We start from the raw sequence: 25,770 nt of genomic DNA on the forward strand, positions 1-25,770 counted from the left end.
TGCCGGAGCAGCGGAGTTGCCCGGCTGGTTTCCACCGTACCGCTATTCGGCCGTCTTACACTAGCGCCGCCAACGGACTGCACCCTTCGCGCAGCCGGCCATTTTCCTCTCACCGTTCTCGCGCGCGACGACCCTACGCGCTCCTTCTCTCTCTCTCTCTCTCCTCCCGTGCTGCGTGCCTGCGTGCGTGATGCGTACCGCCGGCTCGACGGAGCGTCGCGACGCCGATCTTCGCGAATCGGCTGGCGAGAACGTGTTGCCGGACGGGAACGATGAGAAAAAGAAAGAGAGAGAGCGAATAAATCGCAAGAAAGACAGAGATAGAACGAGACGGTGGCGAGAGCGCGCGGGGGTCATTGATTTTTTGAGCCCGTCAAGTGTAACCCGCGCACATGCGCACCGGCGGCGTGACATCGGTCGTTCCCGGCGTATTTATCCGGAATGTCCCAGGTACGAATATATCCGCGCACGCCGGCCGCCGGCACTGTCGCTGGAAATCTGTTCGAGTTTCGCCCGCGAGATTGGCACCCCCGCGCCGCCGAGATCGTGCCGCCCGATCGGGACACGTCTCCGCTCCCGACGAAAGAGAGGTTAACCGGAGGACCGGCCACGTCGCACCGCTGTGTCACACGACCCAAGCTCTTTCATCGGTATTATTATGCTAATAGAGAACTTGACTTTGCGCCGATAGTCAGCATGCGTATATCATAGCTTGGTAGCTCTTCGCGCGAGCTTTTTCACTCCGAGTCAATGAGTCGATCGGCAAGTTTCCACGGGTTATCGGACGAATCGACAAGATGTAGGTCGCGCCGATGGGGCCGAGGGATCAAAGGAATCCGCGACCGGCGGTCGAATCTGATTTCCAATTACTCGCTTATGAAATCAAACTCCGCACTCGGCGGCGAAGAGAGCCCCGCTCTTTTTTTCTCTCTCTACGTAAATAAATAATCGGTCTCATTTTTAATGAGAGAATCGCGGGACGGTGTAAAGCCCGGCGATTCTGTCGTGTCCGCTTATCCGGACGATCTTGTCGACAGCATTATCGCCTCCGACGGTGGATTTCGGCTAACTTCATCGAGTCGCTGCGCGGGATAAAAGAAAAACGCGGCTTTTCTTATCGCTTTTTAAACAGGTGGATTAGAAGACCGCCCGTGTGAAGAGCTCCCGCCTCGGCTCGGCGCGGCATCGGCTCGGCGAATAATGAGAAGACACAAAATTCCAATCATCCGGCCCGTTCCCATCGCTCGCTCGCTCGCTCTAGCTCGCAACTGAATTACAATTTCCGATAACAGAAAGATTAGCGATCTCCGTCGATCCGTCCCGATACTTATATTCGTCGGGCGCGCCGGAAGCATTAAATTAGTTGCCATAATTGCGGCAGATACGAGGGAAAATTGTAATCGTCGCGGGGCGATACGAGTTATGGTTATTAGGGGCTCGTAAGTGGTAGATAGTGATAGCCCGAGAGATCGATATAAGTGTCGAGAAGACGCACGGTGTCGGTCGGCGCGCGTCTTCCCGAACACGAGAGATTTCGGATTACGCGCCTCGGAAGGGTGCGCGTGTCACGCTCGGAAATATTCCGTGTAATCTCGGTCCCTCGTAGTGTCTCTCTCCGCGTATCTCGAGGGTTTCGTTCGGGGCGTAAAACGCCCCAAAAATTGGATCTCCGTGGCTCATTAGCGTCGGTGAGCGAGCGCGATTAGCGTCAGGTGCATTCTTCTTCCGTGACTCTCCGCTCACGAAAATCGAGACCACCGAAATCATACCGGTTTCCAGCGCCCCGCGCGAGTCATCGGCCCCTCTTTCGTGGCCGAGGCGAGGAGGTAATCGTTCGTGATCGATCGAGATCGTCCCTACCTTGTGTGGCTGCGGCGGCGAGCAGACGGACTATTTCCGCATGACATCACACCGCCCGCATTTAGGGAGCAGCACGATTTTCTATTTTCTCGACTCTCTACACTGGTGGCCCCAAGGCCGGTCCCACCGAGATACGTCCCGATCAGTTTTTATTGCCCCCCTCCGCCTCTTCCTGCTCTCTCGACTTCCTCTCGGGCGGTACGCGGCCGCTCTCCGGTTAAAGAGAGCGACGTTCTTCCCCCCTCCTCCTTCTTTCTCTCTCCCTTTCTCAGAAGTCTATAATTATTTATTGCAGTCGCGGAGAACTCCTAATTTAGCGCTATACAAGATTACGTTCATTCCGAGCGCCGCTTCTTTTCGCTCGTAATACTCATCGCGATAGTATCGATTGCCGCATTTATTAGCCATTCGAACGCGGCGAATTCGTCCTTATTATCTCACCCATATCCCGTTGTTACTCGCCCCTCTTTCTTAAATAACTATTTGATCTATAACCGGATCCCCCCCCGGCGCGTTAAAGCGTGATTAGCGTTATTTATAGGGTCGTCATGCGTCGGTACGGTTATACGCACCACAATGCGCTGTTTAAGGAGGACCGCATTCCTCCGGAGCGTAATGAACTACGTTACTTCCTTCTCTCTTTCTCTCTCCCCTCGTGCCTTACCACTCGTGGCGAAGGGAAAAAAGACGTTATTAATGTCGGAATTGTCCGCGGTGCTTCCGCAATTAGGCAGGTATCGCAGTGGATCGCGACGGAGGACGCGAAACTGACTATCGTCGCTGAGGCTCGTCCCATTAACAACAACGCCGATCTAATCTAGCGTCGTCGGCTCTCCTTTCTCCTAATCGAGAAATAATTGTACGAATTTGTCGGGCAACCGCCATAGCCGCCGCCGCCGAAGAAATTCGTGCGCGTCCCCGTCGTCGTGTTGTTTCTTCAACTTTTTTCTACGCGTCGTCCGGAACAATGGGATCGAGCGGACAAAGGAGCTGCTCTAGTCTCTTTCGTCCTCCGGTTTCCCCGGGTTTCTACGCGGTACCGTTCGAATGGCGCTAACTCGCTTAGCCATTCGTTAGCGACGTTAGAAAAGGTCGAGAAAAATGACACGCCCCAAACGTGGCGGTCGTTCCGATTCACCATCGGTGAAACAATTAATCTCGGCGACACTCGCAAATAAACATACGGAGCGGAAGCGGCTTTTCCCTGGCTCTTTTCACCGGAGGGACAAGGGAGAAATTTCCTTTCTTTTGTGTTTTTCCCGTGTATCAACATATTTTCGCTCGTGATCCGCATAAAAATGGCGATCACGACAACGACGAGAAGGCAAAAGTAGGACTAGAGCGTATAGCTGTGCGTTCGGCAGAAGCCGGTTACATTAGCGCTTTGTCGGCGAATTTCCAACAGCTTGAACATTAGTTGGAAGGTGCCGAGCGCTTCTGTTTCTGGCAAACGCTCACCGCAACGCGTCGCGCTTATTAAGCGTACCTTTGCTTTTCGTCGGAAGGATGGCGATCGTTCGGCGGAAAATCCTGCGACGGTCGTGCCGCTCGTTTTCCGCTGAATGCAGTCACGCCGCGAGCGGTAACGCGCACGGCAGGGACACCGTGTACGCGCGTACGTCGGGTACGGAGTAATGTTAAGCCGAGGCGCTATATTACGGTAGCCTCGGACGTGAAAAATGTCGATAGTGGTGCAATTTATAAAGGCGAGTCTACTCTCGGCCGAGCCCGCTTCTTTTCTCTCCGTGTTTCTCCTTTGCACCTCGAGCTTGAGCGCGTTCCGATTCAGTTTTAAAGCGACGGACTCGCGATCGCTCAACCTGTCCGGGTCGCGAGACGACGACTGACGCGCGGTGCGACGCAACTCTGGTCATCCGAGACGATTTATCGATCGACGTGTTCCCGCGATAGCGTCCTGCGGGACCGCGGAAGAGGATTTCTGCGCGAGCGATTCCGTAACGACCGATTACGACGGCCCGCTCGGCATCCGTCGATTTCCCCAGGTGTCGAATCCCATTCATTCATCGGCCGTCGTAACGTCGGCGAAAAACGGTAATCTTGAAACAACACAGGTATCCCCCCGAGAAGCCGTTGCGGATCTCCGTGAAATTTCTACTTGCGACTTCGGGATTTTGATTAACGATGAAAGGCAAGTAAGAGCAAAAATGCAGATGTAATTTAAATTGTTATACACATGTGTCAAATTTATCGATCGGACGTTTCAGTCCGTGAAATGTAGACCTTCTTTAGTACATATTACAGAAAAATACAAACTGTCCTGTAAGTTTGTTGGTATAGTTCAGATAGACATTCTGATAAGTTCAGGCACATTGTATGCACCGATTACTCGGTTGCTAAGTTTATAAGAGTACAGATTTGACCTTATACATGCATTTTCTTTGTACCAAGACTAGATTAAAGTAATTATGTCTACTTGATAAGACAAAGTTATTATTTTTCATCGTATTTTCCGATTTTTGTATACATTTTCAAATTATGATTAATTTGTTAAAGACAATTGACATTTTCACTTTTGAATTTGCTAACTTTTACTCGACGAATTTCTATCATCATGTCATCAAGTCCTCAAGTTCAATAAGTATCATGATATAATCCGACAATGCACTCTTCTTATCTATAATTTATATCTTTTCTTTAATATGAAGTGAGAGCAAATTTCAGGGAGATCTCGAACTTCGGAAAATTTTGATCGAAAAAACAAATTTAAATATAATTTTTTATTCAAATGACAATAAAATACTACAACATCTACGTCTTGGCTCTCACTTGTCTCTCATTGTTATTTAATTGCAAATCTCGAGAACCTTTACTATTCGGAGCCTTTTATATTCGGAGTTTCGCGCGCGAAATACGACGCGCGAAGAATACGAAATACATGATTAAAAAAACGTACGGTCGGACGATGCCATAAACACACGTAATTGCAAAAATTATATAATTCCGCCGCCGTCGATCTCCGGGATCTCCTCCTCGGCATTATTTCGCCCGACGAATCGTTCCCCGGATTATATTTCCGAATGTACTTGCGAAACGGCCGCTTTCAAAAACGCGCTCTCAAGGCTCCAAAGTTTTTTCCCTTCGGAATGACGCCGTTACGCGTACGCGCATTGTGACGCGAGCCGCCCGATCGTAACCCGCCCGTGTTTCCACGGAGTAATCACGATCGTCGCGGCGACGTTTCTTTTCGCTCCTGTTCCCGAGTTATTCATGCGTTCCTAATAGCTCGCGTTGCGTAGCCGGGCCGGGTTTTTCTCCGCGCGACTCGGTAGTCACGGCCGATAAGTGATTTTTGCGTGTTTCACCGAGAACGGGAGGGGGAGAGAAAGAGAGAGAGAGATGGAATCGAGCAGGATTCGAGAGGACAACGGAGAGTCTGATCGTAGGAGCCTTGAACGAGGGCGCGACGACGAAGGCAGGAACGATCGGTTGGCTGGTCGCTCGCTCGCTCGCTTGGTCGGTCGGTCGGTCGATTGATTTTTTCGTCACGGCGTCTGGTTGCACCGCTACTGCCTATTGCAGGTGGAAGCGACTTACTCCCCGATCTTCCGTGGCTTCTCGGAAATTCTCTCCAGTCATCAGGAGATCGCCGAAAGTCTCGGCGCGCTGGCTCGCCGCTTAATGGTTTAACACGTTTCTTCATTTCGCGCCGTGTGATCCACGGCGAACTTTCTTTTCTCCGCCCCGTCGTCGTCGTTGGATTTCGGCGGATCGAACGGCGTTTCATCATTTACGGGGGGGAGTTCACCGTCGCGAGTAAGAGCCGTTCGTCGTCGTGGCGGTGCTTCTCTCACGAATTCCGCTTGTACGACAAAGTATGGTACAAAGCGACTAGATTCCCCTCCCCCTCCTCCCGGGCTATAAAAGCCCGGGGAACAATGTCTTGGCACGTTTGAGGGACTCGTGGGAGACGGTGAAATGGAAATGCGGCGGGCGTGAAGTGTCGGGAGGAGGCGCGGATGAGTGGATAGGAAAATAAAACGAGATGGACATGTTACACGTGAAACAGGCGAGTCATAAAAATCCAAAGCGCAGGTATAAAGCAGCGATCTACAAGTCCGCGCGAGAACGATCCTAATCTCCGGTCGCGCGCGCTGCGACGAGAGATCCCATAGAAAGTTGGAAAGGTGCCGTCGCAGGGAAAGAAACAGCCGGAGGTCGCCGGGTTCGCAGCCGAAATTCGTTAAGAAATCACCAGGGTGCGTCACTCACCGACGTCTCGGAATTCTCGAAGAAAGGGAAGGGCGCTTCCTTCGAGAATTTTCAGCGGGCTTAATTAGTGTCTCCCGACGTCTTCTCGTTTCTTTCAGTGCGTCGTGAGAATTCGCACGCGGAGATTCCCGTCGCCGAGTGATCGAAGATCATCCGCCTAGGCTTCGACGAACGTCCGCCCGCTCTCCTCCCGCCTGAGTTCGAAGGACGCCGTCCGCTTCCTCCTGCCATTTTTGGATATCGTGAACGCTGCTGCCGCTGTCTCTCCAGGTACTTCATCGTTGATTCACGCTTTATAGCGGCATTTTTTATTCGTCCGCGCGGGAGATATATTCGAGTCGCAGCCGCGACAGGTGACGGCAAAAAGAGGAAACTGGAATCGTTGACCCGTCATACGTGTCTTACGACGGTAATTAATAGGGGAGGGCTCTCGGCGCGGCTCACTCGTTCGGTCGACCATAAACCGCGGCGGAAGGTCGAGCTAACCGAACGACGCATAAATTTCACGTAGTCGCGGCGGCATAGACTCTCGCACCGGGATTTCGCAAATTGCTCTCTCTCTCTCTCGCGCGCGCGAACTCAACGGCTCGAGTTAATGATCTCGAGTAATTGAATAAATGTCGCTGATTAGTCACGATACCGTCGAGACGCGCTTTAACGAGCTAGAGCCGCCGTTCGGATGATCGCTCGACTTGCCGCGAATTTCATTTAATCTAGAGTTAATCGGCATTTAATTTAAATGCCGCCGCGTCCTAACATATTTACGTTTCCCATTAGACGCTCGGTACGATCTTAATCCGCGATATTCGCTTCCGGTTCGTTTGCGGTCTGACGAAATTGTATCGAAAAGAATTTCAGAGAAGGCGCGCTCAACGCGCGAGAAACTCAGCTACGAAATCTTCAATCACTCCAAGGATCTCGAAAGGAACAGGATTTATTACACATTGACGCAAATGCGCGACGATCGTTGGAGCTCACACCGTCGTACATTCGCAAATAGTCAAGCGCATCCACGGAAATCGGGAACGAGCGCGAGGTTGTAAATGAAAGAAACAATGGACAGACAGAAACGGAAAACATGAAAGAGAGAAAACAGCCGGAATGCTGTGGCGTTGCACGAAGCGTAATGACGTAGTCGCGGTTTTATTTTTTCTTGAATCGGGCTTTCTTCGCGACCACCACGGCATTTGGTAACTTCGGGTTAGATTGATTTTTGTGTTTCTTGCTCTCGACATGCTGAGCGAACGTGGTCTCCGAGTTCAGCGACAGATTGCATGGCGCGCAATAATACTGTCCTGCAAAATCAGGTAAAAACGATTGTTGCATTTGCGTCTCGTCGATTATGTAATCATGTAGAAAGATATGTTCCCTATTAGCACAATTCATTGGCGGCGATACATTGCTCCAATATTGGTTGTATTGGCATTCATTTGGGATACATTGAATGAACGTTGCCCAATATCAGACCAATGTATCGCCAATGAATTATGCTACTAGGGTTTCTTTGTTTGCGTACAGAAAAAATTAGTCTTAAATCAACGATAGATATTCTCGTATGTAAGAATATTACAATATTCTTAGAAAATTTTTAGGTCGTCTTAAGTTTACCTTCAGATGCTTCGTAATCAATCAGTAAGATCCGACTATGAACACCGGCCTTAAGTTTTAAATTATCTTGAATACTTGCATCGATATATGAAATGAAATTCAACAGATGACAATATTCCTGCTTATACATATGAGAATATCTATCATTGATTTATAGAATGTTTTCTCTACAGATCAGTAACTCTTACCTGATGGAGTCCGATAAATAGAGTAATCTATAGGTTCGACGGCGCCGGGCATGTTCTCGTTTTCGGCCACTGAAACAGAACGTGTGATCGGTGATTCGCTGCAGACGCGACCGGGAGGGGTGTTTAACAGTCGCGATTATTACCAGGTTCAGGCACAGGAAGCCCGTTAAGCCGTAGCATCCTCAAATGTCGGGCTCCACGCTTGTGCGTTTCCAGCTGATCCTGCCGATTGGCCGAGACTCCGCACAAGTCGCAACGTAACGGCGTGGGATATGGCGGCGATGCGTACATGGCCGGTGCGACCGTATTTGGCACCGGCGTGGTGACATCGGTTATCACGGGTGCTACTGTGGGCACGGGTTGTTGCGCGTCCGTCTGAAACGTCATTCCTAACCCGAAGCGTCCGGTCGAGTCGATCTGATTGTACTGATTCTGCGGCTTCTTCGACGGTCTGCGCAGAGAGAAAACGAAAAGGCTGTCAATTGATGTGCAATATTGACTCCGTCATTATCATCGCGTTACACCGGTGAGCCCAGGGGTGGATTCGAGCGCCCTTGTGTGAAACACGATCATCTACGGAGATTGGAACACTAATTCGTACCTACGTGGTCCACCGTTGGCCGCTCTAATGTGCTTTTTGCCGGCGTAGTGTTGCGTGGCGTCTGTCTGCGACGTGAACCACGTTTTGCATATCTAACAAATGTGGATCGCACACGGGGTGCATTAGTAGGATTCAACAAGGTGAATATACGCGCGAACTGCGAAACGTCTGATGCTTCTTACATCACAGTAGTTTTGCCAGTCGTTATTGGTCGTGCTGCTCACTTGGCCGTCTTCCGTCTTTTGCTTTTTAACGCTTTGATTGAGGAACATCGACACTTTTTTCTGATGAGGCTTGCCGTCGTAATGCAATTTCGCTTGCAGCGTCGAGTTCATCTGAAAAAATGTCATGACTCGCGTCGATACACGGTGCTCGTGATCTTCGACGTGGGATCTAATAGCGATGTTGTTCTCTTCGTTCTCTCTCACGGACAATAAAGTATCCATCTTTATCTATCAATTTATTCTTATTCTCGCGGAAGCTACGCGCAAAATTTGCCGATTATCTGGATAAGATTAGCCGGGCCTTACGACTGCGTTGCATAAATCGCATTTCAGCGGTTTCATCAGCGCCGACAGTTCCCTCTGAGCGCTCGCCACTTTCTCTGAAGAATAAAAACAGGGATTAACGCTTGACATTAGATTCACGGGGCGTTTATATACAAGCGTCTTTTATTCTTTACGCGACAGCTCTACAAGAGCGTTTACTTCGTTTCGCGTCCGCCTCAATCTCAAAACAGCTACTCTCCCCGTCATAAATCTCGCTCGTCTTTCTTTATACAATGTATTCCGTCGCCATTATATCCTATTCAGACCCGGGGAGGGAAATACATATCGATCCCAAAAACACGGCGTGATGTCGCATTAAAGATCACAGGTAAAGGTATAAAACGTTCCAGGAAACAATCGTTCGGAATATAGAGACGTTCGGCGAAGGGAGGCTGGAAAGGGCTCAAACGACTACGAGCGACTCGTTCTCTCGCGTTTGCGTGGACACCCGGATCTGACGAAGATATATGATGACGCGCCCGTTCGAGGACTCTAATTACCTGCGTCCTGCGCGGGGTCGATAAATTCGTTCTTGCGTTTGTAATATTTATTCTTGCTTTTCGTCATGGCCTGCGTAGCTGCGGGCGGCATAGCCGGGGCAGCGCCCTTGTATTCATACCACTGGGTATAAATGTCCGGCGTATCGTTGTCGGTGGACATCCACCAGGGAGTACCGGCCGATTGACCGGGGGTTTGCGGTTGCACCGTTGGAAACCCGGAGATGTAGGGGGCTGGCACAGGTACACTCGGGTATCCGCCACCGAGGTTCGGCGGCATCGCGTCCGACGGCGGTGCCACCGGCGCGCACGTGGCCATCGCATTGTCGCTCGTTGTCGCCGATCGTTGTTGCTGCGGGGTCGTTGTGGGCATGTTGCTGCTCGACGATAACTTGGGCGGCGGGGGTGGCGGCGGTGGCGGCGGAGGCGGCGGTGGTGGTGGTGGCGGCGGCGGCAGGAAGCATTCAAGTCCTATCGTGTGACAGAGAGAGAGAGAGAGAGAGAGATAGAGAAAAAAATGTAAAAAAATTAAAATACCCTCGCGGTCAGGGTCGTGCCTCTTCAGGGTAGCAAAATGGGCATCCTTCTGTTAATACACACACATACATATATACAAGTCAGAATCGGTATTATCGGTCACACTGTCGAAGAAGACGAGGTCGCTTTGTAAAAGCGAATGACTCGGCAAAGTGACCGGCCGTAAACACAATGGCCCGTGTTATTTCGCTACTTTGAATGGCATTTTTTTCGTCACGATCCGGTCATTAAAGGAAAATCCCTCGAACCCAACGCGGCAGCATTTTTCACGATAGTACGTGCGGTGTGCAAGAGGCAACCACGTGCTCTTCGGTAGTTTGTATCACGGTGAATCGCGTGAATAGAACACAGCGTTACCGTCCATTGTGCGTTTACTTCCGACGTTTGTATTTATCCCTGTCCAACACTCGAGGCCGTATTTTTCGTTCGACCTGACGACTAAAATACGACGAGCAGACCGAGGATGGTCTTCTTTGGTTTTCCTTAGTCACGACCGGTCGACCATCAGTTTCACTAATGCGGTCGGGTTACAATAATGTGCCGTGTTTACCAGTGTGTTTACCTGTTTAAATATTCAGCTTCCGCGAAATTGTGAGCCTTCGACCGCAAGATTTACGATAAAGACCGACCGAATTGTTCCCGTGACGGCGAACGGTAAGTGTATAAGTGATGAAGAGTACGACGCGTTAAAAGACGAGATACTTATCACCTGTTGGTGCAATTTACGCGGGATTGTGTATTCAATGATCATCATACGCGACGCACACGCGCTGATTCGTGCCAAGTCGGTGCAAGTTGTGCGCTGATACACAAAGCCCGACGCGGTGATCGACGAGATATCGTTTCATAAAGCTGCACATCCGGCGACGATGCATCCATCTCTCGCTCCCGGACGGTGGCACGTATTTAGCTTATCGCACGTCTACGTCGTGTAGACGCCACAGTGTCGGCGTTATTTATTCAGATGCCCGTTCTAGCCACCTCTAATATTCACTAACTAATATCTACGCGATCGAACGAACGGGATCGGCTATACATACCTCAACGACTCGACTTCTGTAAAAATATATATTGTGAGACGTGGCGAAAAAATATGCTTTATGTGTAAGAATTATATTTATTTCATCCCGAAATCATATAATTTTAAGGGTTCGGAAAAAATTCAGTTGCTTCCATTTTTCCACTGTTTCTTCTTCGGGGTTTTTCGCGGACGAATGCAAAAAATTGGAAAAAAAAAACCACGGATTTTTCCATTTTTCCACGAGATTTTTCGGCTTTCTTTCCGATGGCTGTCTTTTTGGTGAAGAGAAATCTTATGTCGTAAAATGTATTATAATATACGTAGAAATAAAAGAATATACGCACAAAATGACACTCGTGATCGATTCGGAACACTTGTAAAAATATCCGGATGCTTTCATTTCATCTAAACGATCAATAAATAGCCGAAAATTAATGTAATATGCAACTTGTGTTTTTAACTTATCTTCTCATCATTTCTGTTATGTTAATTTTACGGTTATTATTGATTGTTCAGCTTAAAGGAAAGCGTTCGGACATTTTTACAAGTGCGCTGAATCGATCACGATTACCATTTTGTGCGTATATTTTTTTATCCTCACGTATACCGTAATATATTTTGGCGTATAATTTCTCGCTTCTGACGTCATTAAACAAGGAAATTTGCAGCGAAAGACCAGGAGCCTTAAATCAATAGATATTCTCATAAATAAGCAAGAATATTATAATATTCTTAGATTTTAATCTTGAATCGAGTGCAAGTAATATTTGCGTCAATACAAATTCAATCAAATCAAGATTAAACATCTTCTAAGATTATAATATTCTCGCTTATATATGAGAATATCCCTCATTGATTTATAAGACTAATTCCTCTCCGTGTGTAATCGAGATCCAATGAATTAATTTATTCATTTATTCTTCGAGAAATATCCCAGACAGCACGGACTTTTTAAAGACGCACGAAAGTGCCATATTTTAAGATCAGAGAATAAATGGTACAATTTGTAAAGATAAAAATTTGTAAATTGCGGAATTCAGCCTATCCTAATTAATTCAGAGCGCTAAAATACCTTACGGATTCTGAGGCAAGCGGCGAGTTTCTCCGTACCTCAGCTACTATTTAAATACGACCGCGACCTTGACGAACGCTAATGAAGCTGGGGCCACCCCGCGTCGGTATATTTTATGCCTACACGTGGATATTTCCATTTTTACAAAAACCCGCTCTCCGACCGTATCGATTAGTATCGTCGGTCAGCCTCCTTCACTATATCAACCGAGTCGATACACAGCATGGTTTTTCAACACCTCACCAGCGAATATCCCGCAAAACGCCAAGCAAAGGGAAGATCGAGTCGCGGAATCAGAGCCGCGTGAGCGCGAGCACGTCGAACGATCCGTATCGCTCTCTTCGCCATGCCTGTAATTCGCTCATCAATCAAAATATGCCCGATTAATCGTCTCGTCCGGCGGCTCGCGAGGGAAATTTCGTGAGCGGCGCATCGGCGATCCCCGCCGACGCGAGAACCGCGCGAGGATCCGGGAATCCAGATTTCGGCCCGCGTAATCGAATATTCTCGATTAGCCGCTTCTTCGTCTCACGACTAGGAGTACTCTCTCATCGACGAAGGGCCGACGTCGCGAGGCGAACGGAAGAAACGGGGAGGATGCTGCGACACTCACCCGGCACTTCTGGATTCTCTATGACCTTGGCGCTGGACATTTCGCCGCGATGCGATACCTATGTCCGTCGACGGTCGAGCAGCGGTGAGCCGCGGCGGCGACGTCGTCGTCGGCACGGCGGCGCGTACGATCTCGTGCACGCCGCGACGGCTCCGTTCTCGTACAGTCTCGCACAGTCTCGGAACGTCGTCGTCGCTCGCTTCCTCTAGACCTCGCGCGTAACGTCGTCGGCGCGTAACGTCACATGTCGAGCTGCGCGTCGACATCGACGACGACTGTCACCTGTCACCACCGACGGCAGGACGACCGAGCGGAAAGTCAGTGTGAGGTTAATTGTGAGCCTGGTTTGACACAAGCCACCCGACGACATTACGCGAAATCGCGCCTGTGTGCGGCGCAAAATGGCCGCGCGCACTACGCTCGTCGAGCGTGCTCACCGCGCGGAATTATCGCGGCTGGCGGTAGGGAAGGCGCGTTTTCGCTCATCGACCGCGCGTCGTTCCCTCGCTGGCGAATATTATCCGCCACGATGGACGACAAAAGCGAATTGCTGGGGTGCCTGCGTGAAAAAATCGCCGACGGCCACGGCATGATCAAGCAGATCATGCTCATGGACAAGATCGACGGCGTCGACAAGCTGATGCGAAAGATCCAACAGGAGATCAAGTTTCTGGAAAAAGTGCGTGAGACACGTGCGCTCCGTGTGATTGCCCATTTTTTGTTCTTTTTTCATATCGGAATCGACTAACGCTCATCGTGACCGTTAAGTTATCCCTTATCTACTTTCATCAGCAGCTCTCTGTTTCTCTGTCAGCTGTATACTCCGCATCTTATATTTTCATTTGTTTCGACCTCTTTGTATCGTTATTAACGATAAGATCTTTATATTATTATGAACGATCAAATTAGTTTTCCATTTTTTAATTGATAGATTTGCTCTTGTAGATACAATGCACAGAGACGGTAAAGAAGGAACATTTACAGAGCACGAATCTGTTTCATCTGAACGCTGTGCTAACACGACTGGCTTGTGCGAAAAACCTTACCAATGTGATGAAGCCCTTCAAGTATCAGGAGTCACGTCTGGAAGTAGATATAGTGTGTAACAACGGTGCGTCGTGGGTAAAGGTTATAGCCAGAAACGCCAAAGCTTTGACCTTGATATCGCTTGGTAAAGGAGAATATGGACAAAAATCTGTCTTAGATCAAGCTAATTCCTATCTAATGTGCAGCAAGTGTCACCTGCATCACTACAGACCGCCAGATGTCATATTCCACTTTGCTTGTGGCATAGAGATCCCTTTAGCGTTACGCTTGGAGCAAATGGGTGTCATTGTTGAGGGAGAGAGGATAGATACTGACTCTGAGAACTTGTATAGTCAATATGAGCAACATCTGGTAAGTATTTAGGAGAATTTAGATTATGTTAAGGTCTATGACTTTTTTTATCACCAGTAATGTTGTCACGGGCTATTATCAGTCCTATGTATACTTTCTTATGAGATATTGTGTCCTGTATTCAGAACATACGTACAATGATGTTAGCGTGCTAACAAGTCAACCTATCAGTAGTCTCGAATAGAAATTTTATTATAAACATGCGTGATTACATTTTCTCCAACGGAGTTTCTTCCAAATCGCCACTACATTTAGAATACGAGCGAAATAATGAGAATGCTCACGTCTCTTGATTTATTAGCATCTACTCATCAACATCGTTGTACGTACGTTCTGAATACGAGACTATAAGATGTCGAACATTGCGTTGTTCAAAGATAACTTGATGTCTACTGTTGTGTATTTTTTCTGGAGGTAGAACACGAGCTGGATTTACCGCAGGAATCCACCAATGACACTGGAGGAAAGCCGGATGTGGATCTGCAGTCGTTGAACACGTCTGCGCTCTCCACCGAGATCAAACTCCTGAATCTGGATGTGTCGACGCTATTAGCTTACGTTACCAACATGGCCAATGGACACAGCAGTTACGCTTATCGGGAACCGCTGCTTACGCAACAGGCCGAGATGGAGAAGAAACGTCCCATAAAGCCGATCCTGGAGAATCTGTTTCGCGACAAAGACCTTATTGCGTGCCGGACAGCGTATGATAACTTTATGAGCATCATCGAATTTATCGGTGGCCCGCTGGAGACGCAGCGCGCGCGCGAGTTGTTGAAGAAGATTCGAATCGTCGACGATATGCCCACCGGACGGGTAATGAAGTTACGCTTGGGCGGTAAAATCAAGGATCGATCGCGATTGGTGTTCGCGACCGGCGAGAACATGAAGAGCATCACCGTCTCCGCCAACGAAGGATTTGTAAGAGCAGCGCGTATGCAGGTACGAATTCCGACATCGTTCTAATATCGCTCTTCAATTTCGCGATTATCTTACCACAATTAACGTAACACAGGTGTCGTTGCGCTTCTTTCAGGGAATCGAGTGTACAGTTTTCCTACACGAGCCAAGATCACTGTCGGAAATTAAGGAAAGTAATGCGACGAGTACACAACCATCTTGATGTTGCTCGAGATCCACGTTTAGCCAATTGCGAACAGAGTACACTGCCGCACAAAGCATCAAGCGTATCGCTTATTTATTACGTCGTTTTACATCTTGAAAGTTAGTTGCAATATTGTTCCTTCAAGAAAGAATCTACCGTGTTTCGTTATCGTTGATTACACGACACTGTCGAGCTTGTTAATGGATTGCGCCAAATCTGTTTCGAATTCTGCAAAAATTCAAAACAGGTTGTAAATACATCGATTTTTGTGTCGCAAAAGCGTGAGAGTTACGTTGATACACTCGACGATACCTTCGATAAACTTGTTGAAGTGAGGATTCCGCTCCTTGGCGGTCCGTATGTATTCTCGGCTCTTCTCCGTGTTTCCAAGATGCGTATGACACTTAGCGCTATTCAGGAGAGCCTTTACATTCGAGTCGTTCACTTTCAGGGCCCACTCGCAATCGTGCAACGCCTTCTCGAATAATCCGAGGCGCATGTACGACAACGCTCGGTTATTCCATATCACGGAGGAGTCCTTGCGCTGCTCCAACGCTTTGCTGAAATAAGTCACCGCCTTCTCGTAATCGCCCTCCTTGAATGCACCGTTCGCGATTCTCTTCAGGGTCTCCGCTCGCTCGTTCCTGACTTTGCGATCTTCCGCCCGTTTTCTAGCATCGACCTCCACACTCTTCTTAAACATTTCTGCTTGCATAAAACAGACAAATTTATAGTTGCTTACGCTATGTGCTAAGATTAGAGTATTATTTTTTGTGCTCAAAAGACCTTAATTATTCTTAGAATTTGACAAAAAATGTCATTTCGTCGCTACTTTGATGTCGGGAAAGGCTCACTTTTTGCCACCTTCTTCATCAAGAAGCTGTTGTCACTATTTCCCTTTTTTATTCCAGTAATGTAATGGAACAAAAAATCCACTAGATGACAATGCTGGATATATCAGCTTTTTGTGAAGAAAAAATGACAAAAGGTGATTCAAGTGATTGGATGGCAATGTTAAATATGCTACTTTGTCCCAGTTTGATGATAATGCGAGGAGAGAGTAAACAGAGCTAACCTTGCGATAACTTATTCGGATCATCCGAGTTATCTTCATCCGCCAAATATTTGTTAATCATCGATCGGTTAGTTTTAATTTTGACCTCTGCATCTTCATCAACTTCTCTTTGAATATGCTTTGGTAAAATTTCATCAGCTAAGATTCGTCCACATTCTTGCTCGTCTGGGTCATGAGATGCTAATTTCTTCACAATGTTTTCTAAGACGAAAGAATGAGAAAATTCACTGATAAAACTGTAAACGTTAAATCTAGTTTCTCCGGCGCTTTCTTTCCTTATTTCATACGCTAGCGTTAAAATAACGCTTATTTATTACGTAATAGTGTCGATCTACGATAAGTATTTTAAGCCTTATGCCTGAATAAATTGACCAATCACAGTCGAAAGTGATAATTAACTGTGATTAGTCAATTTCTTAAGGCTCAAGGCTTAAAATACTTATTGTATTGCCGACAGGTAACAATTTGTTAGAGCAGAACTTTTATTTGACATTCTTTTCCACGTTAGAGTTTCTCGGCAAACGAAACGCGTCATTCAACCTGACAACACACTTACCTACTTCGTTAACACGATGCATGAAATTCTGAAATTCCTCCTCCGTCACGCTATTATCGGGATTTAAATTGCTAATTATACTATCTGCACGTTTTACTTTATCACAGCATACTTTATTCATTTTCATATTCATTTCGTATGGAAAATAACCGTAGAAACAATCGTAAAAACCTTTTGTATACACTGTACAGAGAAGAGTATCAAACAATCTGCTTCCATAGGAACACAACAGTCTAGTTGCTAAGGGTCGTTAATATTATATATCTATGATGTACATAATACGTATGTATTGACAAATGTTTACGCGAGAGCTTAAGTAAATATATATTTTTATAAATATACATATATATATACATATACAAATATATATATATATATATGTATATATATATATATATATATTTGTAAATATATATATTTGATATAAAAAATCTAACATACACACATTAAAGAATCAATTATTACTTAGATATCACACCTGATGAAGAGGAAAATGCTGCTTTAGATTGCTTTATTATGAAAGCAATAGGAATGCGAAACAAAACATTTATATCCTATAATAAAAAGTCCTAACTCTCATAGAAACCTTCCATTGGAAGGAGTGTTATATATGTCTATCTCTCTCTCTCATTTTCTGTATGTATGTAATATGTATGTGAGTGTGTACGCATGTATAAATATTAATATACATTAAATTCAGGAAAGCGTTTTATGGAACAATGAGCCTTCTGTGCGCGATATTTTCTTAGAGTCACTGTTGATCCTGAACACTCTTGAGCCTCTTACACAGGAGAGAGATAGTTCATGCGAGGACGAATGTTCTACCTGCTGGAGCGGCGGGTGTAATGGAACATTTGCGTGGGTGTTTTGCTACTCTCCGAGTTGTCGTTGTCGATCTCGTCAATCTCCAAGGGATCCATGTCGACGTCCTCTTCAGTATCCGGCAGTAGATCAACTTCATCCTTGATGTAGACTGCGTACTTCATACCATGATCAAAAGAGGCGCTATTCTTGACTTTCCTCCTGTCCAGTGGCTCGTCCTGCTTATTGTCCTGTATTGGCACCGGGAGTTTCCCTGCCGTGATCTCCACCTCGTCCATGATGCACAATTTCTTCAGGGGTAACGGTTTATCCTTGGAAATCGCAGACAATATGGTGGGCCAGCTGATGATGGGATCCGTGGGCTCTTTCCGCTTCTGGGAGGATTGTGGCAGCCCTTTGCTGGTGCTCGGTAGGTCGTTAATATCTACAATGCTGATGCCGGAATTGCCAGTCTCCAGTCGTTGACTCAACGCATTTATACTGATCTCCTCGTTCTTCCTGACCGTCGGGTTGTCCTGGGGCATAGCCCCTTTGGGGGTGATCTTGTGCATCGAGGAATGCGCGGTGAATCTCGCCTGAGTGGCTACCTTAGTCTGCGATCTCGTGGTTATCTCGTGGGCCTCGGTGTTGCTCCTGCCGGACAGGCTCCTAGTCTCCTCTATTTTAAGCCGTGACACTGTGGCGGCCTTTTTCGAAGACTCGCCGGTGCTCGCGTGATTCGACTCGCCGACCAACACCGAGGTCTGGATATGCCGTAGCCCGGTGACCTCGAGGATTTCGGCGAGCTTGAGCAGCCGTCTAACCTCGCTCTGCACCACTTGTATCTCGCCGCAGTACATGAAGTTGACGATGGTCTTGAGGTCGTCCGCCTCGATGTCGTGCAGAATAATCATCGGATGCGGATGGTCGTTGGCCACGAGCAGCCGGCGGAAGAAGCTGCTCGAGTTGGCCAGTACCATTTTGTGACACTTGAGTATCGTGCCGTCCTTGCACACCAACGACAGGTCGACGAATTGCTGTTTCTCATAGCAGGTGTCGAGCGAAACCGCCAAATGCGATGGGAAACTCTGCCACTTGAGGCTCAGAACGGTCTCCTCCTTCATCGTGCCGCTTTTTCAGTCAGTCCACGCGAGTTTTCGACTATCAGCAGACGCGCGACGCTCGCTCGGCGTTACTAACAGTTACGTGACTCGCCATGCCACACGTGCCGCTGTCATCGTTCGCGAGTAGGGATGGGCGATTTAAAAAGAGAAAATAAGAATCGACGGGAGAACGGTCGATTGTAAAAAGAAATGTTAAGCTTGGATGAGCGATTGTATCCTGCGAACATTAAGAACAATTCAGCTTTTCATTCATATTTTTGCATAGTTATTTAATATCTCATAAGTTACTATTATTGATGATAATATTTAGTTGCATTCGCAGATAGAATAATCGTTTATTGATAGAAAGAGAAACCGACGTGGTAATAATCTTTTGTTACGTATTTATGATTTCTGCAAAAATAAAATAGAAACAGGCATAAGCCGTGCAGCCTGGAAATAAACAGACGTCTGTCTAGTCGCGAAGTCGTACCATTCAGTATCATAAGTTCTTCAATTTATCGTTAAATTGTCAAATTTGAAGACATGAAGAGCGTCTGATCAGCTTTGCATAAACAGAAAAGTGAATAGTGTATGTTTGATTCGTCGCTGAATCATGCTACTCGAGAAAGAAAAGATCTAACTTATTGAAAAATAGAAGTACGTCTAATCATACCGTCGATTCGTACTACGCGCTCGATTCTTCGTCAAACCAGTGACGGTTCCTAGCGGAGTCATTGGAACTAAAAAAGTAACGGGTCTAGCAGTCGTAACGGGTTTAAAGTGCCTCAAAAAAGCATTTACTCAAAACTCGAATCTCGAATTTAGCCGAGATTCAAATCCTTTTGCCGGAATGAGAATTTTCTGAACACTACTACAGGCCTATCCAGACGCTTTCACACACGAATTGCTGTAATCGTAAACAAACAAGCCGGTATTCATAGTCGGATCTTATATTTCAGACCGTCTTAAGCCTGTGTCAGACTATAATTGGGATTAAGATTGAATTAAAACTTGGCCAATCAGAGCAAGATTCACTAAACTTGAGTTTTCACTCCGAGTGTTCGAACGGAGTTATTGACCCGATATAAAAATTACTAGAAATTACTGTAAATCCTAGTTCTTTCAGGTTCGGTTTCATCAACGCGAGTTAAATCGGCCGATTAAATTCAGTCCGAGATCTAGCATCGTGGATACAAGACCTTAAATTGATCTTCAGACGCTTCGTAGCTAATAGGTGCATTCAATGCTACACCGTTTATCGAGCGCCGTCAGCTCTTGCATCTGTGATTGGTGTATACGTTCAAAAATGAAAGGAAATGCCAATCAAATGCGAGAACTCCGAGTGCCCAATGAGCGGTTACAATACTGGATGCACCCAATGAAATGAGCCGTGCACGAAGAACGCCGCTTCGAAGTCGACTTGCGAATTCCCGCATGTCACTCTCGTTCCGATCGATCTCTCGAAGCTGGGATCGACCGGGGATGGCGAAAGCGCGGCTGCTGCTGCCGCGGCGACTCCTCGACGCCAATTTCCTTCGATAATTGCAAATGGTCGCTTAATAACAGATGATTGAACGCGTACCGCGGCGCGCGGCGTAGCATTTATCTGTCAAGAGCGGTGGCGGCCGGCCGAACGGTGATGCGCCGGCTGACGCGCGTCCGTTGAGCGTTGAACCGGCGTAGCGGGGACTCGTGACGCATACACACGCCAGACAGAGAGAGGTTGCGAATTCGTTTACTTCTAAGCCTACTGGGGACGGCTGCGAGAGAGCGAGCGGCCGAGAGCGCAAGAAAGAGACGGGCTGATAAGAGCGGACCGAGCGAGACGACCTTTGAATAACCGCGTCTTTTATTATGTGATCGCGAGTCGCGCGCGGGGCGACGACACGGTGACGGCGAACGAGAGGCGAGAGTGGTGAAGCGGGAAGGCAGGAAGGAAAAGCGGACAGGCTAGGAAACATGCGAAGCACCCGGGCCGACGTTTTCTGCTACCTCATCGTAGCGATCCTCGCTCTGCCGACGCTCGGCCGTGCAGGTGAGTACCATTGCGACATCGCGTCGGTCCCGTCTAGCTAAAAGCTCGTCGGGAGAAAGTCGGTATGGAAAAATCTCGACGAGCGTCAGCCTCGCGGACAGACTCGCTTGTAAATTGAAGCCGACGAAATTGCCTCGTCCGAGCGAAGCACCGGAGTCACCCCAGCTCGGCCACAATGGTCTTCTTCCGTTCTTTCTCTCTCCCTCGCTCCCTTTCGTCTCTGCTTCTCCGTTCTTTCTCGCTCCCTTTCCGTCCGTCTTTCTCTATCTCCTTCGTCTTCCCGTCACTCTTTCTCCCTCTTTCCCCCGCGCGACGCTTATCTTTCTCTGCCGCGAAATCTCTGCTCCGAGAAACGCAACCGGGACGCTCCTCGCGACTCTACGCGGGAATCGAGATCGATTCGACGACGACGACGGCACATGATGCATTTCGCGTGTGTTTCCTTGTCGCCGTTTCTCCTTGTCCTCCAAGTCGTGTGAAACGCGTTAAAAATACATTTTCCGCGGCTCAAAAAATCTCACGGTATGTAACTTGCATGGTATTATTAATCTCGAATTTCAATTCTCGCGGTATAATGCGTGTCAATTTTTACACTTGACGTGCGTACGTTTTCCCGTTCGTTTTTCCGCGAAACGCGCAGGAAGCACGCAAATCTACGACGATAGCGGCGTATCGCGGAATATGTCATTGTTACATGCGATGTCGCGGAAATGGAAATTAATTGTCGTATCAAGGTGCCGGTTATGAGGAGAGAGAGAGAGAGAGCATCAAATGGGAATTACCTAGAAGAAGTAACGGTACTTATATCGATCTAAGTTTTGTTCTTTGTGCTGTTGCTGCCGATGAAATACGTTGAGTTTAAAAGCTGCGAAATAATATCGATTATCCAGTTACCATAATCTTTCGGTAACCGAATATACGACTAATTTCAGATGTTACAAATTATTGATTTTCCTAATGATAACGGATAATAATGATGTCTGAAATTGACCGTATACTCAGTTATTGAAAGGCTCGGGTACTCGGACAGTCGAATTTGCCAGCATTAATGCAAAGATCCCCCGTCATCGATTTCGCGATTTGCAATTTCTGTACCCTCTTTCCTCTTTCGCAATGCGTTCTCACGCATCTTACTGATCGATCTTTGCGTCGCATAATTGGAAGTTCCCCCGTATTCTTCGTACAGCTTTCAATTCGTCACGAAGACCAATTTGAAACACTCATTCGCTGCAGTCCGGTATTTTCCCAGGTAATTATGGCGACGGGACACGCTCGAGGGATACATTTGCAATTATACATCAATTTTTCCGTCTGGCGATGAGTCCGCGGAGAGTTGTTTGCGCGCATGTTACGCGAAGCGAGCCTTCTTTTCGCGTGTCACAATCGCCGGTAGTAGCTCCGGGGTAGAAATCGACATCGTGACGAAACTAACGCGAGGTTCGTTAAGGACGACCTCGAACCCGCCCGTTTTCTGTTCCTAATTATGTTTACGCCGCTGAATATATCCAGCGCGCGCGCACGGTGTATCGATCTTTCTCTCTCTTTCTCTCCTTAAATCTGCGTGTTGCTTTTACGAAATGTGTTGCGCGAAGAAATTAGGTCGCCTTTAAAAAGCCCGTTTGCGCGTTTCACCTCTCACGATGTTTTACACCGTGGAAAATATCAATCTCTTTCTTCCACAAGTCTCCGTGTTGTTTTTACGAAATCACCTATTATGCGAGAAAATTGGCTCGCTTTTGACATCTCGCTCATTTCGTGTAATAAAGCTTCATAAAAGACGTGGCAAACTTTCTAAAAAGGAGCTCTTACGTGTGTATTTTTTTTATCATCGATTTATCTGATGGAATGGCAACGTCGCTTTGAAATTGACTTCTTTTGTCCGCGAGATCCGCGATTTTAATCTGAGACCTCTCGATTACACGTCAAAGGTAGTTCCTCGAGAAAAACAAAACAAATAAAATACGAAACAACGATTCGTTGTCGCCGGGCGATCGCGGGAATCCGCCGAAATTGCTTTCTCGTTGTCGACGAAGTCCTGTTTTATCCGCTTTTATTGATCGCGTATTTGTGTCAGTACCGGCCGGCCGAAAACGACGCGTCAATTTTCGCCTGCGGACCCGTGCAGTGTTCCACGTTGCAACGGCCCGAGTATTAATTTAAATAACTGGAAGCTTATGTAAGTGACGTGCGCGCGAGCGCGAGGAATTCGTCGAAAAGAAAACTGGCGGAACGGTGCCTCGCGTGCAAACTCTCGCGGAATCGTGCATTTCGGAGCACACGCGTTCGTCGTTTTTCGACAATAATAATCCTCAACGCGATTTCTCTCTCTCTCTCTCTCTCTTTTTTTTGTTATTTCAAAATGTTCTATCTTTATTCTGATTTTTATCTCTATCTGTTGTGTACGCATATATGTATTTAAATGTATGTGTATACATATACAGTATTACGTAAGTAACTCTAATCTCTTACTTTTGTTTTCTGTCCTTCTTCTTTTCTTTGTAAGAGTGTAATCTCTGCTATCTGCTATCGTATAGCAGATAATACTACTTTCTTGCGTTCTGGTTTATGTAATTGTTTACTTATTTATTAGTTTTTGGAGGACATGCTCTAGGACTAAAATAGACGTTTCTTTCTCTCTCTCTCTCTCTTTTCCTTTCGCAACGTTGCGCAACACAACGTAGAATTTTCTCTGTCGTTTCCCGTTCATTTTATTATCACACGTTTGTTCACTTTATTATCATACGTTTGTTAATTCCGCGCATTATATACGCGCTACACATCGCGGGTCGTCCACTTATATATAACAATACGAGAAGTGTGTACTTAAAGCGGTAACTTAAAAATAGTCCCCTACCGGCTGAGACGATCTGGCATTCCCTGCGTCTCTTCCGTATAATTTCTATCTTCCTCCTTTTTCTCTCTCTCTTTCTGGACTACGTGGGTTTTAAAGGAGGAAAATGTCCCGCGCGTGCGGAATAACACACCGATAAATCCCGAGAAACTCCGCTCGTGCTTTACGCAGGCTGTTCGCAGTCGGTCTATAATAAACGAGATGAGTTTGCGGGATGCCATTATTCGCGCACGTGAAATCCTCTCCGCCGAATTCGCGGTTTACGCGGCGAAAGATCGAACAGCTGACGCGGAATGTGAGCGAAAATGCGCCCAGCTTTCTGTTCTGGCATTTATTTAATCGTACACATATCGTGCGTTTTTTTTTCTTTTTTTATTGTAATTTCAACGGATTTGCATCACGTGATGATCACAAGGCTCGATATGCAGTTTATCGTATTAGCTACGCTCACTTCTTTAATCGTACACACGTCATGTAAATGTGTTTTTTTTCCCTTAATTGCAACCCGATCGAATTTGCATCGCGAGTCGATACCAGATATCTGCTGCTCCGCCGTATTAACGACGCTGATTAATTGCTTCCAAATGCCACCTTCTCGGTAACGACGGGTGTAAACTGATACGATTCTATCACCGAACATCCGAAGTGTAAAATTTAACGGAATTACGAGTCGGCGAGATGCAGGTCATGATTGCGCGACACTTTCGACCGCCACGTTTCTTCCGCTAAGCCACTGCCGATTATTGCGCGGGAAAATGCCGACGTTTTAGACGACCCGTTCTCCCAATTCACCGATCATTTAACGATGCGTCTTCTGAGCTCGTCCAACGCGTAATTTCGTTGCACTCTCGATAATTCAAGTAGGATTCCGGATAACTCATCGCGCTTCGATTTCAGACGATCGTTCGCTCGCGATGATTACGCCTCGCGATCCTTCGTTCCGACCGTCTGGATTTTATTGAGAATTTATAGTGAAGAGGTGGGCAGTTACGTAATAATAACGCCGTGTAATTTTAATCCTCAGCGTGCGCGCGCTGTAAGAGAGTGTATTTTCTGAAACGGCGATATTTTGATCGCGGTCGGGAATTTAACGGCGGCTGGTAGTTCGCGAACCGTGGATTTCCTGAAAGCGGGATGAAGAGCCTCTTTGTTCCCGCCCGAACGGCTCACGATTTCACGACGTTATCGCGGAAAAGCGTCGCATTGTGAGCTCCCGCGATTGCGAGAACGGTGCGAGGGAACGGCCCGAAATCGAATACGACGTCTTCCGGCTTTTCCTGAAACGTGGGAATTTCCCACCGTGGAAATTCAACGCCGATCGATTTTACGACGGTGCGACGCGTACAATGCGTTGTCGCGAAAAAAATCGTGTAATTACGACCGTGAGCGGAGACGACGAGTGGTTTTTTTTTCTGCGCGCGCGCGCGCGAACGGAAACCTTGATATTTCCACGAGATGTCATTAGATCCTGAATTTTTCCCTCAGTTTCCATCGGAGGCCACAATTTCTTCGCAAACATTTCTAATCATATAATCAGTCTGTCCGTATCTCAGAAGCCGCGGATTAGAAACTATTGCAAATATAGAAATACAGAAAGGTCGACATCGTTAGAGCCATTTTTATCGAAGGCACAAATATATATGAGAGCGGGAATTGCAACACAGGTGCTGAGAACATAAAGGCAAAATTACGCAGCGTTACGTATATTATTTCGTATATATATATATTTTTCTTTTCCTCCTTTCTCTTCACGTTCTCTTCACGTCGATATTTATTTAGACGCATCGCGATGAATCACACGACATGGCGACACGTTACGTCGTTACATCGGGAATTAACGCGACACCATCCGCTTAAATCAAAGGCAAGTGAGTCCCTTTAACATGCTTGACTCAGCTTCGGTATGGTTAACCCCTGTGTTGATAAAACGAATTCGTCTCAATTAACTGATTCAGCCAATCACGAGCGCAGGCGACTCCGATGGAGTTACGAAAATGCCATTCATCCTCTCTCGTGCCTCCGTCTCTATCTATCTCTCTCCCTCCCTCCTTCCCTCCCCCCTCCCCCC

The 25,770-nt window shown here is 47.1% G+C and overlaps 5 protein-coding genes across 5 annotated transcripts in view; 2 read left to right on the forward strand and 3 right to left on the reverse strand.

Annotated features, from left to right (window-relative positions):
- Positions 1-7,008: 7,008 nt before the first annotated feature.
- LOC106749254 (zinc finger protein 346-like) lies at positions 7,009-13,136 on the reverse strand. Its single transcript, XM_014628524.1, has 8 exons — positions 12,776-13,136; positions 9,536-10,003; positions 9,018-9,091; positions 8,670-8,822; positions 8,488-8,579; positions 8,030-8,337; positions 7,887-7,955; positions 7,009-7,385 (listed from the first exon to the last, which is right to left on the reverse strand). The coding sequence occupies exons 1-8, from the start codon at positions 12,813-12,815 to the stop codon at positions 7,234-7,236; spliced, it is 1,356 nt and encodes a 451-aa protein (XP_014484010.1). The 5' UTR covers positions 12,816-13,136; the 3' UTR covers positions 7,009-7,233.
- On the forward strand, positions 12,998-15,315 carry LOC106749253 (UPF0415 protein C7orf25 homolog). The gene is made up of 4 exons (XM_014628523.1): positions 12,998-13,454; positions 13,721-14,173; positions 14,588-15,115; positions 15,210-15,315. The coding sequence occupies exons 1-4, from the start codon at positions 13,020-13,022 to the stop codon at positions 15,294-15,296; spliced, it is 1,503 nt and encodes a 500-aa protein (XP_014484009.1). The 5' UTR covers positions 12,998-13,019; the 3' UTR covers positions 15,297-15,315.
- Positions 15,316-15,345: 30 nt separating this feature from the next.
- Positions 15,346-17,728, reverse strand: LOC106749257 (tetratricopeptide repeat protein 12-like). Its single transcript, XM_014628527.1, has one exon. The coding sequence runs from the start codon at positions 15,991-15,993 to the stop codon at positions 15,517-15,519; it is 477 nt and encodes a 158-aa protein (XP_014484013.1). The 5' UTR covers positions 15,994-17,728; the 3' UTR covers positions 15,346-15,516.
- On the reverse strand, positions 15,923-25,710 carry LOC106749255 (protein bric-a-brac 2-like). The gene is made up of 4 exons (XM_014628525.1): positions 24,237-25,710; positions 23,706-23,889; positions 17,735-19,051; positions 15,923-15,983 (listed from the first exon to the last, which is right to left on the reverse strand). Exons 3-4 carry the CDS (start codon positions 18,832-18,834, stop codon positions 15,974-15,976), a joined length of 1,110 nt encoding a protein of 369 aa, XP_014484011.1. The 5' UTR covers positions 18,835-19,051; positions 23,706-23,889; positions 24,237-25,710; the 3' UTR covers positions 15,923-15,973.
- The window catches only part of LOC106749256, a 10,772-nt gene continuing 5,352 nt past the window's right edge, over positions 20,351-25,770 (forward strand). Inside the window, exon 1 of the mRNA XM_014628526.1 lies at positions 20,351-20,851. Coding sequence (XP_014484012.1) covers positions 20,776-20,851 — 76 coding nt within the window. The 5' untranslated portion in view covers positions 20,351-20,775. The remainder of the gene's footprint in view (positions 20,852-25,770) is intronic.

This window comes from Dinoponera quadriceps, unplaced genomic scaffold (assembly GCF_001313825.1).
Source record: "Dinoponera quadriceps isolate SergipeBrazil2010 unplaced genomic scaffold, ASM131382v1 scaffold2952, whole genome shotgun sequence".
Lineage (NCBI taxonomy): Eukaryota > Metazoa > Arthropoda > Insecta > Hymenoptera > Formicidae > Dinoponera > Dinoponera quadriceps.

Bases quoted from the DNA above. Each gene is read 5' to 3' on its own strand.
- LOC106749254 (XM_014628524.1), bottom strand. From the start codon at position 12,815: ATGTCCAGCGCCAAGGTCATAGAGAATCCAGAAGTGCCGG. The intron at 9,092-9,535 runs GTAATTAGAGTC...TTTATTCTTCAG, and splicing joins CGACCCCGCGCAGGACGCAG to AGAAAGTGGCGAGCGCTCAG. The intron at 7,956-8,029 runs GTAATAATCGCG...GTTCTGTTTCAG, and splicing joins GCTTCCTGTGCCTGAACCTG to TGGCCGAAAACGAGAACATG.
- LOC106749253 (XM_014628523.1), top strand. From the start codon at position 13,020: ATGTCGAGCTGCGCGTCGACATCGACGACGACTGTCACCTGTCACCAC. The intron at 13,455-13,720 runs GTGCGTGAGACA...TTGCTCTTGTAG, and splicing joins AGATCAAGTTTCTGGAAAAA to ATACAATGCACAGAGACGGT. The intron at 15,116-15,209 runs GTACGAATTCCG...CGCTTCTTTCAG, and splicing joins TAAGAGCAGCGCGTATGCAG to GGAATCGAGTGTACAGTTTT.
- LOC106749257 (XM_014628527.1), bottom strand. From the start codon at position 15,993: ATGCAAGCAGAAATGTTTAAGAAGAGTGTGGAGGTCGATGCTAGAAAA.
- LOC106749255 (XM_014628525.1), bottom strand. From the start codon at position 18,834: ATGAAGGAGGAGACCGTTCTGAGCCTCAAGTGGCAGAGTTTCCCATCG.